Consider the following 15,659-nt stretch of genomic DNA (forward strand, 5'->3'; position numbering starts at 1 on the left):
AGAACTTCCCCATCTATAACATAAAGGACAAAATTATACTTTTGTGATTAATGACTCCTTCCAGCATTTGGTAGTTTTTTGTTTCTCTTTTCTGTACTATTTCAAATCCAGAAAGCAGTATGAAAGTATGTCTGGAAAGTGCTTATTAATGCTGACAAAGGGGTGAAATATGTGGTTTTTTTCTTTTTTCTCCCATGAAAACAACATGTGGAGAAGACAGGAGCTATGGAGGCTTGGTAAAATCAATATTAGTCTAAAACTTGGATAGTGCTGTTTATATACTTCCTGATTTATACAAAGAAAAATGGAGTTTAACTTACTAATTATTTTGTATCTCAGAGCTCCATTATTTCCAGCATCCATATCCACAGCCTGGATAATGTAAACAACAGAAGACTGTTGATTCTCTGGAATACAGATCTCAAACATGGGAAGAAGAAACATGGGAGAATGATCATTTTCATCCAGCACTTTGCAGGTAACTGTCACCGTGCTTGATCGTGATGGGGTTCCACTATCTCGAACCACAACTAAGAACAATAAAAAGAAAGCAAATTTTATACAACAGTCGCAGGTGCAACAATGGATAATAATATCAGAATAGTTATTTATGCTATGCAAAACCAGGACAAAAAAAAGCACATGTTGTTCTGTTCCTGAAAACCTTACTACTTCCATCTAACTCAAATGGCATAAAAACAGGTAGTACTGATAGCAACACAACTCCCATTCTTACATCACATTTTACAGGCACCCATAGCTATTTCACACTGTTACCTTTAATAATGAAAACCTCCTGGGTTTCCCTGTCCAGTGATGCAGTTGTTACAACTTCTCCACTGTCTGAGTTCATCCTGAATTTCTCATAACCAGCTCCTGGTAAGATTTCATACTGAAGCAAGGAATTCAGTCCTTAAAAGCAGAATGGAAGTCTTAGCAAAACACAGCCACTCTCCTCACATTCAGGTCTACAGATACATCTCTTTCTTCTCCCCCCTACCCCAGGAAATGGGTTATGGATTAATTTATTTTTTAATAGAGTCAGTAACTGCATCTTCATTAGCACAAAAGATGCACATTTAAAATTTAGACCTGAGATACCGGCATATCAACTTGGTTCAAAAAAGCAGTAACTTAGACTCTGGAATCCATACATTTTTCTTCTGCCCTCCCTGAGGTAGGTAATTTATTTCTCAATAGGATGTAAGGCAGAGTACTGGGCTGCCCTGGGACCTCTGATTCTCCATATAACTTCACTTGGACACAGTGCAGTATAACACTGAATAGTAAGTATAAGCGCTCACAGAAAACATCTGCTTCTTGGCATGCCCACCAATTTTAAGTATTAGTAATACAGAGCAGGCAGCTGCCTAAGTCCCATCAGGACTCATAGTGTAGCCATCTCCTAGTTGGCTTCAACAGAAAAGCCAAGTTGGTGGACCTTTCCACAGCACATCTCAGGCCTTTTAGACAGCTCCCACTTCTTGTCCACCTCTGAAATAATACTGCTTGGCTTTATAAAGTGAGGCAGGATTTCCAAAAGGGAAAGTTAAAGATTTTCCTTCCCTCAAAGTTTTTCTGAATGCCAATTCAACTCAGTTCATAATTAGACATACCATTTGTACATAGCACAGGGATATTAGTATTCCTTTCCTTCTCTAGGAAATAGTAAGATAAAACTGTACAGGCCTTTAAAAACCTTTATTCAAAAATTGCCCACCAGAGTTGAGCAAGAAACGTGACTCCACATTCTAACCTATTATGACTATAAAATAATTTATTTCATATTTATTCTAGTTTCAACATCCTCTTGAGGAAATTATAATGTCATCTCCATCACACTCACGAGTTTAATCCCACATTATACTTGAAGGGATTGTACTATGGCTCTATTTTTTTGCAGCGGGAGAGGTGTGCAAATTTTTTATAAGTTTTATTCAATAATTTCATGGTTTTTCAACCAACAATTACCCTTTTAGTAGTATAGGGTAGTTAGTGCACCTGGAAAGCCACAGCACTCCCAGTCATACTAAAACTGAACTTGGCTGTTCAGAATTAAACACTGCCTGCCTGTTCTCATCTTCCACAGTAGCAAACCAGATAATGTGCACTGGAGTTGATGGAGAAAAACCAGTGTGAGAGACTAAACAGAGCCTACAGTTTTTAGTAACCATTACTTCCTCTGGTTACCTTTGCTAAGTAGTTGACAATGCGACTGGAATCTGATTGAGAGAATTATTACTATAAATGCACCGAAACTAAGTCAAAGTAGGGACTCATACAATATACAGCAGAAGGAAAATGAATTACAGCAATCCTTCCAGCCTTCCAGAAGAAAGAAGAAAAATGACAGCAGTTAACAGAATGTCTTGCAAATTGAAAGTTACCAATATATCCTATCTGATGATATTTGATATTGTTTAACTATATTTTAAAAGATATTAGCATCTTTGTGTGCATTTATTTAACCTTAATAACTAGATTGGAAAAAAAGACCCCTGACACTACAGGGCTGGCATTAACTGTTAGCTCTTGGTCTCCTGCAACCGAACTGCTTCAACCCAGTGCCTTCACGGGCAGATTTTACAATGGACATAATTCACAGACAGTGCTGAAAAAACATACAGGTGCTATCCAAATTGACTGTTCACACACTGTTGAAATTAAAACTTCTAACCCTTAAAGTACACTGATATGTAACACCTTAATCACATTTCTTTCCCAAGTACTTACTGCCTCCTTTCCCATATCCAGCTCCGAGGAGCACGCACCTACCAGTAGGAGAACGGTGCACACCCTGCTCAAGAGACAAGCATGATGACTCTGTGTATGCACATAGCATGGCACACCAGCTGGCATGGTTGTACTTGATCCAACTGGCTGGTTAATTATTCAGTGGTGCTACTCACATTTTGGGGGCTGAAATTACAAACTGAAATGAGATACAAACTATTCCTCCCGTACATTACGAGCTGGAAGAGAACCCAAGCCTATTCCTTGCCACGGGTGAGTGGCAGGGATCCCTTTTCCCTGCTGGCCAAATGGCAGGGGGGCTGCAGGGTGCCTGAGCTGCTGCCAAGGAAAAGCTTCAGTCCCTGCAGCACAAGCAGCCCCTGAAGAGCTCCCACGGTGTAAAAGGACTTAAGGAAATTGAGGCACCACAGAATTTCAGTAAGTGCAGCTCTTGTTATGTGCAGGAGAGAGTCGTCTGAACAAGAAGTTTCATGGATATCCACATGAAAGAAAATCATTACAAGCAAAAAATCTTAGTACTGATTAAAAAAAATACAACCCATAAAACCTTTTGAACTAGAAGCAGTCTCGAAGCTTGAGTCAAATACAAATAAGGTGACAGCTGCTTGCTTTCCTTCTTCTCTTCGTAGGGAATGAAGTAGAAAGACAAAACAAAAACTGGTGATGGCTGCAATTGTCAGTAAAAATTATTCCTCCCTGTGGTCAGTAAGGGAATATAGGAAAAGTATATAACTTCTGTGACAGGATTCCACTAACATGATGGAAATGTTACCATTTAAAGAACAACTATTTAAAGAAAAAATAATGTTAAGAATGTGATGTAAAAAATGTAACACCATGATAGACTTTATCTTATTTAAAATTCTGTTTCAAAAATGTAAGAAAAGTGAGTAGCATTATATATTTATACTACTTCTATAGAAACCCCGTTTTTTTACATTATGAGCATGACTTTAGTATTTGCTTGGAACAACTCTGTAAACATGCATGTCATATGGGGCCAAATAATCCAAATGTCAGAAAAAGACCCAACAGAAGGACTGTTGTTACTGGAAAATGTTCTTTATTAAAAAAAAAAAAAGCAGGAAGAAACCATTAGCCAGAACAGTTGTTCCAGTCCAAAGTGTCTGCACTGTGCCACCCAGTACACTTGGAATGCCCTTCCTCTCGACTCTGCCAAGCCACTCATGCTCCCCCCTCCTAATGGTTCCCAAAATTTACCTTCTGCTGTATTTCCCACAAGATGTGCAATAAACACAAGGGATACAGAAAGGAGAGAGAGGAATTTAAGCAAATTCCCACTTATTTCCTCTATTATCTTGCAAGTTTTGCTTCAAATACTGCCTTTAAAAAAAATAAAAAATATATATAGTATGATGCACAAAATAGAAAAGATACTTAGAAGGGTGAGGTACAGAGGTAGATTGTAATGCTGCTCAGCTTTCACAGACAGGGCTACCCACCCATGTCTATTTTCTAAATACTTTACATACTTGTGGGGAAATGCTTCCTCTATATAGCACTTCTATTGACGTTGCATCAACCTTTTGTTATCAGTAGGTGCTCTACATTAAATTGAAAAATCTTACTGAATACACAAAATATTTTTGCTAACAAGAACTATTGTTTTTTCTGTTTCTAGGATAGCCCAACTTTAAACAATTCTAAAGATGTGCAGAAACTGGACCGACAAGAAAAAGAAAATCCTTAACAGAGTTCAGACAACCTTTGGGCCAATTGCAGCAGCATTGTAAAAATTAATTATCTCTCCAGACTTTATCTTTACTGCAGACTCTACGCAACTGCTTCATCTTACACCGACTGTGTGTGCTCTGCATGGTATTACTTAAAATAAGGTTCTCTCCAGCACACAGACTACCTGCAACGTCATAGGCATGTTAAGTGTTTTGAAAGAGCTTGTAGTTGAAGAAATGGAGGGAAATTTTTGTTGCTTAGCAAGGACTCTCTCATGTTTAGTCCTGTCCTGTGATTCAAGCAGCATATGAATCAGCCCTTCTTACTCAGGTAGCCTATGTTTGAATAGCAATGTATTAACACTCTTACGTATAGAAAATCCTATTTGAAATCCAGAGCCGCTTCCACCCTATCGCTTCACAGCTCAACTAGGTGGAAAATCTTGGATGACAGTGCCCCTCTCTGGTCAGAAAATATTAGTGCATATTTGCCGGTTCTGTTACAAAACCAGGACCCTTACCCAGTTTTCTGCTTTAAAACTATTCAAAATGCACTGATTGAGAGCAACAAAAAGTTAAAATATTAACTTTAACTGAGTTGAACAGTTTTCTGATTTGTAAGCAGAACACACTGGTTATCTTCACATGACAGCAACAGTACCCTGAGTTACTCTGCCTCACGCAAGCACACACTTCACATTTAATATACTACTAGTCAGAGCAGAAGATACCCCAGCGTGTAAGTCAGAATACTTGCAAGCCCTGAATAAAGGTTGACGGTCGGAATAAAAAGGTACATTTAGAAATTCAAACTCTTACATTACCTTGGAAAAAGTACAAGGTCTATACACACAAGCACAGCAGGCAGCAAGATTTGATTTGTCTGCTACAGAAACAATGAAATCAACAGCAAAATGACAGAATTTACCTGTATCTCTGTCCACAGCTTCCATTTTTATGACTAACTCCCCTGGATCTTGGTTTTCACGAACTGCAGCCTCATGAAGTTGCTTCAGAAATACTGGAGTCTCATCATTCACATCAAGAACAATGATGGTTAGAACCTGTGTGGCAGAGAGGGCTGGGCTGCCTTCATCAAGAGCCATCACTGTCAAACTGTAGTGCTCCTGAATCTCACGGTCCAGAAGCTGGGCTGTAGTCAGACGTCCTGTTATAAAGGAAGAAGGTATTAAAGAGGCATTCTGGTCCAGGTTAGGGTCCCAGTTGTTCTAGCACTCACAGCGTCAATGTAGCACCACAACACACACTGTGCCACTACTGCAAGGCTTCCAGACTTTGGAGTCCATCATTACCTGTGATTCCCTTTGGAATGCTAACTGGCCCAGAAATACTAATTTTGGCTTCAAGGAAAATGGGTACTTGTAAAATATTCCAGTCAAGTCCAGAGATTCCTTTGTATTTAACTTTGGGCTTAACTTCTAAACTTTATTTAGCTTTTTTAAAAAGTAAAATTAAATGTTATATTTGTCTTCTTTTGCACATAAGTTATGCAATTAGGAGCTCTGCAAATCAGCATCAGCTGTATCATATAATGGATCAAAAATCAGAATAAGAGCCAGAAAACATTGCAACTATCAGAGATTTACACTTGTGTGCAGATAGTATAATAGTTACAGCACTTATTCAGGAACCAGACAATTTCAGAGTGTCAAAGAATGAAAATCATCAGCACTTCAAGCCTTCAAAATGTTCTACCCACAATTTAATGTACATTCCTTGATCTTGACTTTGCCTTTCCTTGTGGGTACATATAGCAACACGTGTGCACATGCTGTAGGAATGCATCATGCAAAAATCAGAATGAAGTATTTCACTGCACACACCTTCTCCCCACGTTCCTTAATGCACTACTGGAAGGTACTCCAGAACATGGCACAGTATGACAGTTATGTTGAAATTTTTGAACTGAGTCTCACCAGCCTTGACTACTGCACGTAGTCCTGCCATGCTCCTGTGGTGCTCTACCCAGTGTAATCATCCTGAGGACAGTAAGACACCGGGTAGAGTACCATAGTAATGTGGTATCTCAGTATTGCACCGTATGCCCTTCCAAATGTTACTGTGAGAAGCACAGTAACAGGAAACTCCAGAGGCCAGAAGTTACCATACCTGTGAGTTTATCCAATACAAACGCTTTGTTGTCATTGCCTGAAAGAACGTGGTAAGTAACTTGTCCATTTCTTCCCTCATCAGGATCCTGTGCAGTTATGCAGTGCACAAGGAAGCCCACCGCTGCGTCTTCCATGACATAGGAACGAGGTGAAGACGTAAAACTAGGACTGTTGTCATTGACATCTAAAATAACAATCTTCACAGTAAGGGAATCAAGTCTGTGATCAGTCACATTTATTGCCTGGTCTGCTGCAGACACTGTAAGGATCACCGAGCGAGTCATCTCCCTGTCCAGGGGAAATGCTGTGGTCAAGGTGCCATATACAGGGTGAATAAGAAATGGATTTTCAACCATGTTAATAATTTCCATGGAGTACTCTATCTTGCTGTTCAGAAAACTGCCATCTCCATCTTTTGCATTGAATGTGTAAACCAGAGTGCCCATAGGTAAATTTTCCTCTATGCCAATCACTATGAAGTCATCTTGAAAATAAGGAGAATGGTCATTTTTATCTTCTACATCGATACTCAGGAGGACAGTTTTATTCTCTGGAGGATTATTATTATAATCCTTTACAATAACTTGCAAGAGGAAGTGTGAAGCTGTTTCATAGTCAAGTTCCTTGGAAAGAAAAAGGTCCCCTGTCAAGCTATCTATTTCAAAATGAGCATCACCATCATCTTTAGCGATACTGAAATGCAGTTTCCTATTAGTTGTGAGATAAGTATCAGGCCACTTCAGAGAATTCAACACTTGTGCAGGCTTAAAATTTTCAGGTACAACATAGTGCTTAAAATCTTGACAGAAGGCAGATCTCCCACTGGCACACGGGATTACCTGCAAGAAAAGCAAAAAGACTGCAATATTTTTCCATTGTTATTATGAACAGTGTATTGAAAACTATTTTCTTTGACAGTTTAATAATGTATTATTTGTGACTATATTTAGCCTAAGTATGCCCCAAAACCAGGAAACAAACTCAACATGCTAAGAGTCCAAATAGTCTTTTCAGTCCTGCATTAAAAAAAGGGACAAGATTGTCTCTCACAGTCTGAATCACAGGAGTCCAAAGACCTATGACTCAAATACTGCTATTTCTGCCCCTGCTCTGAAGCTTCAACTGTCTTTCTAGGCAGGACAGCATTACAGGGACAAATGTGACTAAGAACGCACCATACATTATGCAGTTTGCAAAAAAAACAGAACACCACCAAAAAACAAAAAACCCAACCAAGGTGGGGTTTTTTGAGGGTTGTTTATATCATTACAGTGTTTCATTCATTATGGATTGCTGCAGTGTTTCAAGTGAATGCTTTAAAATGAAAGAATGTCTTTAATTGTTTGCCTTGCCCAGACTGAAGCATTTTTTCCCAAGCTATTAAAAATTAAACACCTTTTGGATGACACGAAAATAGCAATCTCTGTGACATCCAACCTCTGATAAAAATGTGCACAGGCAGCCTTGACAAAGCAGCCTCTCTGCAGCTCGATGAACAGCAGGTGGCTGATTGTGGAAACAGCACATGCTGGATTTCGCGCTCCCGTGCAGACCAGCCTCACATAAATCAGCACGAAGGAAGGAACTAACCCTATACTGCGTTACAGAGACAGAATTTATAAAAGAGAGTAACATAGTAGAGAAAAAAATATCTACTCTCTTCCCCACTTTCAGACCGTCTTGATATTTGGTTTTCATTCTCCTTACCTGGATATTTTCCTTTTCTTTTCTAGTGTTCATAATGACCTCCTGCTACAGCACAAACATCACCTACTTGCAAGACAACCCAGAATGCTATTATGTGTTCTTTAAAAAAATCAAAATAAGTCTGCCCTCTCATTTCCTCTCTCACCAGAAAAATGGTTAAAGAAAACTACTATGACAGAAAGTGCATATAATTTTGAGCTTCTTCCTTTCATCAGCTTATTTCCCTAGCTTGCCTAAAATTGTTTTTTGAAAGAAATTAAGTATCTAGTATACCTGGTCTATCAACATAAAAAAGTACCTGGATGTAAACAGCAGCATGTCCTTGAAGTGAAGGCATCCCCATGTCCCTGGCTGTGACCATCATTCTGTAGTCTGATCTGCCAGCATATGACAGAGACTGGGTTGTTCTTAGCTCCCCACTGACAGCATCAATCTGGAAGTATCCGATATCCTCTTCTACAGGGAAAAAATGGATACAAGTTACTGCAGATCTCTTCAGCTTGCCTCCATACTACTGAGCGTTGTAATTAACAGAAAGAGCAGGACCCAGACATAAGGGAACCTACTACACCAGTTTGGATCTCTGACCTCTTCTTCCTTTTCCTTGAGTATATAGTTATAATAAAACAATTACTCTGGATTTAGAAAGCTACAGAAATAAATCCTACAGAGTACTAAAGCAACTGCTCAGTTTTGTACCAGTGTTATTTACACCAGTGGCACATGCATCAGGAGAGCAGCTGACACCCCAGGATCAGCTCTCCTCTTTCCACAGAAGTTGGCAGACAGGGCCATGGAAAGAACTACATCTTAGTCTCTGAACTGGCATGAAGGGTCAAGTAAGCAATGCTGGATAGAAAGTTGGCTTGTGTCCCTTGCAGAATACAGGTCAGCAAAGAGCCCGATCTATGTCTAGGGCATCGTAACTGCAGTAATGCAGCCTGCTCTGCCTCTGCTCTGAGCCAGGAGTTAACTGGGGGCAGCTATAACCTTACAGGAAATGTTGCAGAGCAACATGTGAATATTGGAAATGATGCTAACATCCTTCGTCAAGGACTGGCTGCATGCTAATAACAAGCAACTTCTATTTAAAGTTACTACTTGCAGCTACATCATACTACATTTATTCTGGACTTTCAAAGAAAAATTCTACCATAGAATAGTAAGTATTTGTGACTTAGAATCATAGAATAATTCAGGTTGGAAAGATCCTTAAGATCAAGTCCAATTGTTAACCTAACACTATTAAGTCCATTACTAAACCATGTCCCTAAACGCCACATCTACACATCTTTTAAATACTTTTAAATATGAGGATGGCAACTCAACCATTGCCCTGGGCAGCCTGTTCCAGTGCTTGTCAACACTTTCAGCAAAGAAAGTCATCCTATTACTCCAATGTAAACCTCCCCTGGCAGAACTTGAGGCTGTTTTCTCTCATCCTATCACTTCTTACTTGGGAAAAGAGACAAACACTCACCTCCTCCATTTTCAAGAAATGTAATACAAATTACTCTCCTATTTCTTGTAAAGCAGGAAAGTATCTAAACCTTACCAGGTAAGGTAAACCTTACCAGAAACCGAGAAAATCAAATTTGTCATTACTACTTCTCTCTTAAAATATTATGGAAAAACTTCTTGCTATCTGAATTCTTAATAAGGTGTGCTAGTGGGTTAAACTAAGTCATGCAGCATAACAGCTGCTATTCTAATAAGTAACTGTGGTAAAAACATATTCAGACCAGATGCAGTACACAAAACACACATAAAGAACTATATTTCCACAGGCACCTAAGTGAGCATGAAGCTGTTTATGTTCTCCAAATATGAACACACAAACTAGTTAGCTGCACATATAAATGTTCTTTTTTGTAGTCAATCACCTTGCCTGTAACTGTTAAAAATCTGAGCCTGTAGAATTTGAAAAAAACACTGAGCAGGTTAGCTTGAAACAGCATTTTCACAATCAACAAATATTATTTTTTTCCTAATATTGTTCTTCTACTTTTTGATTGAATGCTCCATGAGTCCCTTCTGGGTTGACTCTTGCAGTCTGGAACGTAATGAGGAAATTGCCAACTGAAGGAAACAGTATGTAAAGACAATTACATTGAATGAGACAGTCCTACAGTCTGCATTTTTCATGATAGATTCAAAATATTAATGCTGCTATATTACTGTTTTCATAAACAGCTTTTGGTTACTTTCCTGATTCAAGTCCCAACAGTGTATGTCTAGGTTCACAGATATGTTATTTTTTTTCCATATAATGTTTCATGACGAAAAGTCCCAGCTAAGCAAAAGGCAGAGGAGGTATGAAAAACAGAACACATAATGTGAATTGCATGTGTATATTTTTAACATTCTGCTAAACTGACATTTAAAATAACTGATAGGCAGAACTAACAAGAAAAAGAAAACAGTAAACACAAGTGCTCAAGTACTATTCCCTCCAGTTTTCTACCAAAATGAAGCTGCAGATACCAAACTGAACAAAGATAAAAAACAGTTTAAAATAAACAACAAAAGGAATCAGAGAACAAAGAATATTGTAAGTACATAACTGCAATCTGAGCAGGAGCCATGAGGATTCACCCTTGCTTCAGCAGTGATGAGGATAGTCAGTACCTCTTGGCATAAAGACCAATTATTTGTTTCCGTGTTTCAAATAGCAGAACTTAGATAGTTAAGCTCAACCAAAACAGGTTTGAGTCTGCAGAGCTTCTAAAAAGTTGAAGTTTATTTCACAGGAGAAAGGAGCGGTCAGAATTTTTTTACTGTAAGAGTGACAGAACCCTGGAACAGGCTGCCCAGGGAGGTCGTGGAGTCTCCTTCACTGGAGACATTCAAAACCCACCTGGACACGTTCCCGTGTGATGTGCTCTAGGTGACCCTGCTCTGGCAGGCGGGTTAGACTAGATGATCTTTCGAGGTCCCTTCCAACCCCTAGGATTCTATGATTCTATGAATCTACGTTTTCTCAACAAATTAGAGCGAGATGGTCAGAAAATAAATTACCAATAGTGTTATTCACTAGAGACTGCAATTCCACTAAAATCCAAATACTGCATGAAACAGTCAGTTTTGCACATATTTTGGTAGCAATAAAAGTAACAGAAGAGTCTGATAATGCTGGAAAAATATATTGTAAAATACCCAGAATCTCCTGGGACTTCCATTTTGAAAGTGTTTCTCATTTTCATCTTTTTTTATCTGAGACTGCACTATAGAGATAGTAAAAAATGAAACATCTTATTTCCATTTTTCTGGTATTTTTATCAGTGTATTTTTTAATCTATTAATGAACAATTTCAAAGTGTAGCCATTTTATTCCAAATCAGAAAAAAAGAAATCAAGGAAAAAAACCCTTATGATATGGAATTCCCATAATCTGCAGACTAATCAAACTTTTACTACAGGTTTAAGATCTCTTCCAGTCCAAACCCTTCTATGATTCTATACATTTTGTAGCAAAAGCAATTTTCTCAACTTCTGAATTTCAGAAGCCTGCTTAAACACAAACCTTGATTTTCAACTGTGTGACACTTACTAAGAGAAGAGAAAGAACACATCTGAATAGTTTTGACCAAGATCAGCAAAGGCAAGACTAAATTTGCTCCAAACCCTTCTCCTCATTGTTTTGGAAGTGAGGAATGAGGAGAAAGGTGGTTTTAAGATTTACAATCAAAGAGCATGACAGTCATTCCTCAAAAAGCTCATGCTCCCTGTTCTTCCAGAAACATCTGCTCAGCCTTCACCTCTCTCTGTCACCTGAATTAGGGAACTGTGGCTATCATACACTCTAAAGATGTCCCTATCTGTACAAACAGAAAAGAAAGAAACTGTAAGAGAAATGGATAAGAAGGAAATTGAGAATTGCAGACGAAGCACAGAACAGAAAAAAAAATCTCTTTCTGACTAGACTCCAATGGCCCCAGTCTCTTCTTGTGCTTGTAATTCTACCTTAGTCTGCCAAAAAACTGGTATAATTTTTCAATTAAGTTTTATACCTCTGCATTATCTAATCAAATTACCCTGGAGAACAAGTACTAGCTTTTTACTTCTCTCAGGAATATGTACAACACTCACCAATTCGTGTGTGTTAGCAGTGCAAACTGGTCTTCTCCTAGCATTCTGCTGGCCAAGTGCTAATGTATCCACAGAACTAGTCCAAATGTAACTGTAAAAGCTTCTACTGTGCCAGTACTAGCCTTAACACACAAAGCAATAATTTATGATGCACTATAAATAGAGACTAATTTTTGCTATAAATGCTATACTATGAGCTATTGACAGTTGTAAAGAAGGCCAGGCAAATCACTTGACAATTGCCAGCATCACTAAGGAAGAGTACCCATACCGGAGATTCACCTCTTTCTCAACTGGGTTACTTCTTCAGTGATAACCCAAAAGCAGACGTGTGGCCATATGATCACACATTTACATACACATAAACATTTAAGGATTATTTGTTCTGATTTTCTTGAAAGGAGGAGAGGCATTTTGAAGAAAACACTTCTCTGAAGGCTAAGATTCATCTGTTGTGTAAACATCATGGTTCTTTTACAGATTTTTCATCACACAATTTGTTAGCATTTGTCATTAGGCCTTCTGCACAGCTTAATCTCTTGTTGCTATTCTGGCATTTCTCTAAGGTCTCAAGAACATTAAAAATTAAAATTACCCAGTGACTCTTAGAAGTTGAATAGCTGACACTGACACTCATAGCTCTTAATCTTGTCAAACGCTGAAAAGAGCATGTCTGCATGCAGTCCTCCAATTAACCTGATGTCTTTGTGTTTAACAAATATGGCTGTAAATCAGATCATATTTCTCCTCCATATTTTAGTACTGAACAATGTCCCAGAACTAGAAAATACTATTTTAAATATAAACCAGGCAAGAACTTCACCATGAAACAGCAGACCAGATGTTAAAGGCTGTGAGCCAACTAACAACAAAAATTAGTATCAGAAAAGCTTGGCTGTTTCTGGATTTATCAGGAAAATATCTACTTCCAAGGCTGGAAAGGCTCTTTCAGTGTTGTTGTTTTTTTTTTGTTTGTTTTGTGTTTTTTTGTTTTTTTCTGCTGTTTTTATCCTTTCTTTCTTTCTAGAGACAGCATTTGCAAGACCAGTCATATTTTGTGTTGCTAGTAATTTTTATAATTTGAACTTTTTTTACTCCCCTCTGGGGCACTAGAGTGAAGCCAGTAAGAAAATCCAATGTGCTATTTGAAGAAGGGGCTATAGTTAGATATACAGGCAGAGACCCCTGAAGAATACTTCCTGTGTTGCCTGGCAATCACCATTCAAACAAAGGGTTGGGTACTATTAATTCCATTTTTCTTAAGAGGGATCATTTAATGCAAAATATTATAATCCACATTGCAGAAGTCCACAATTCTCTCTGATTCCCTCTGGAGGCAGTCACTTGTATCCAAATTAAGGCAATAAAAGTATGGCCATAAACTGACTGTACAGTCTTTTATTATCTACATATATTTCAACAGCAAAATTTTTAAGAAAGTTGTTAAACATCTCAGGTTTGCTATTTTTTTTAGCATCTCTGGTGGGAGAGAGAGGAATTAGTTCTCTGGCCCTTGCAGATCTGGATCTCAAAAGTCCGTCCGTCACCCCCCAGAAGTCAAAAGGGTAAATAAAGACACAGTATAACAAAACCTAGGGTAATCTTTTGGTAATTTCAGCCTTGACAAGGGTAGGCTACAGATCCCCTTGCTCTTTAAGAGTGAGGAGTAATGTAGCTTTGCAGTATTTAGTTTTTTACTGTGCAGTGGCAAATAATTGTAATGACTTTAAACTAACTGAGCCTACATCTGAGCTCTGCCTACAAAGAAAAAAACACCTGAGGAAACGCACTGAGTGGGTAGAAATATTGGAAATATTTTCTTGCTCTGATGAAAGAGTATGCTTTATGTGCAAATTACCATGGGCTACAAATACCAAGGTTAAAGGTACTGATTAAATTAAGGTGGCAGAACAGAGTAGGTGCAAAATAAAACAAATAGTTCTGCTCTTGGCACCTCTCACTGTTTTGAACCAATAGTGAAGCAAAGCAGGAGGAAAAGACATGTCTTCCTCATTGGCTACTCTTATGTAAAAGTGTAGCAAGTGGCAAAAACGGAGACCACTTTTATGTGTCTTATCAGCATTGATGTCCCAAAGCCACTCATGCTTTAAAATTTAGGTCTGCTCTGTTACTGACTTCACTGCAAACAACACTGGATCCTACAGCATACCCCAGAAGTGAACTTCTATATGTAGGAAAATGACTGTTTTTAAGCAGCACACTATGTCAGGCTAATGTAGTGCTAAACAAAGGGTGAAACATGAACTAAAAACCACAAGCCTCTTTGTTTGCCCAAATGATCTGCTGATCCTTCTGATCCCTGTCCCAGACTGTCATTAACCCTTCTTTTAGCAGGAAAATCTTCAATTGGTCATGGGAAAAGAGAGATCATCTTTCCTTTAAGATGCTAAACCACTGACTAAAACACTAAGCTGTGCAGTACAAGATCATGGTCCTAATCTTTTCTGAGTGCTTGTTTGAATGGTCTCTGGCTGGCTTCACAAGCAACCACACCCCTGGGAAGATGGGGCAGAAGGGGAAGGGAGGAAAGGTAGCTGCTTGCACCTCCTCATACACTTCATAAGAAATATAATGCTCCTGATTCCTAGTTATGCACAAAACAGACATAAAATTATGCAAGTATACATGGTACCTCCTAAACTCTAGTTATTTCAATGTAACTTTTCTTACAAATAACACTTTGAATTCTTACCTGATTCTATGGAATACAATACCACACCGTTGTTTCCAGAATCCAAGTCTTTTGCAAAGACAGTGGTAATAAGTGTTCCTGCTGGCTGCCCTTCCAAAACCTATCATCAAGCAGTTTATAAGTAATTTTTAAACATACACAGAGGAAAGTGAGCCTTAAAATAAATTTCTTCCCGTAAGACAAGAGTTTAGATGTTGCTCCGTTTTTCATTTCAGTAGTATTCAGTCATTGCAAGCAGCATTTCAGGAAATGGTTAAATAATACAGCTCTAGCAACCCCCTATTGTGCTCTGCATAAATTGCTAACTCAAAAAATCATTAATACAGCAGACCCAAAGGCCAGAAATAAAGAGATTCCACTACACACACAAACAAAAATATACACCAATTCTTTCTATCTAACAGTATACAAGGTGGAGAAGTGCAATCATTTGATAAAGTTTGAAAACCCCCAGTATACTCGAGCCTAGATGAAGAACAAGTTACGTTTCTGTTTTGGTGCCACCTGTTCCTCAGCACGGGGGTCTGGGCTCCTGCCACAGGGTGGTGCTCGGAGCCAGGCAGCGCATCC

At 38.6% G+C, this 15,659-nt stretch overlaps 1 protein-coding gene across 1 annotated transcript in view; it reads right to left on the minus strand.

Annotated features, from left to right (window-relative positions):
- DCHS2 (dachsous cadherin-related 2) overlaps positions 1-15,659 on the minus strand; it is a 63,446-nt gene that overhangs the window by 21,179 nt on the left and 26,608 nt on the right. The window contains exons 9-14 of the mRNA XM_009995984.1: positions 15,090-15,189; positions 8,586-8,743; positions 6,579-7,419; positions 5,377-5,616; positions 778-912; positions 321-530 (exon numbers count right to left, since the gene is read on the minus strand). Of these exons, the coding sequence (XP_009994286.1) occupies positions 321-530; positions 778-912; positions 5,377-5,616; positions 6,579-7,419; positions 8,586-8,743; positions 15,090-15,189 (1,684 nt within the window). The remainder of the gene's footprint in view (positions 1-320; positions 531-777; positions 913-5,376; positions 5,617-6,578; positions 7,420-8,585; positions 8,744-15,089; positions 15,190-15,659) is intronic.

Source organism: Chaetura pelagica, unplaced genomic scaffold, assembly GCF_000747805.2.
Source record: "Chaetura pelagica isolate M959 unplaced genomic scaffold, ChaPel_1.0 scaffold142, whole genome shotgun sequence".
Lineage (NCBI taxonomy): Eukaryota > Metazoa > Chordata > Aves > Apodiformes > Apodidae > Chaetura > Chaetura pelagica.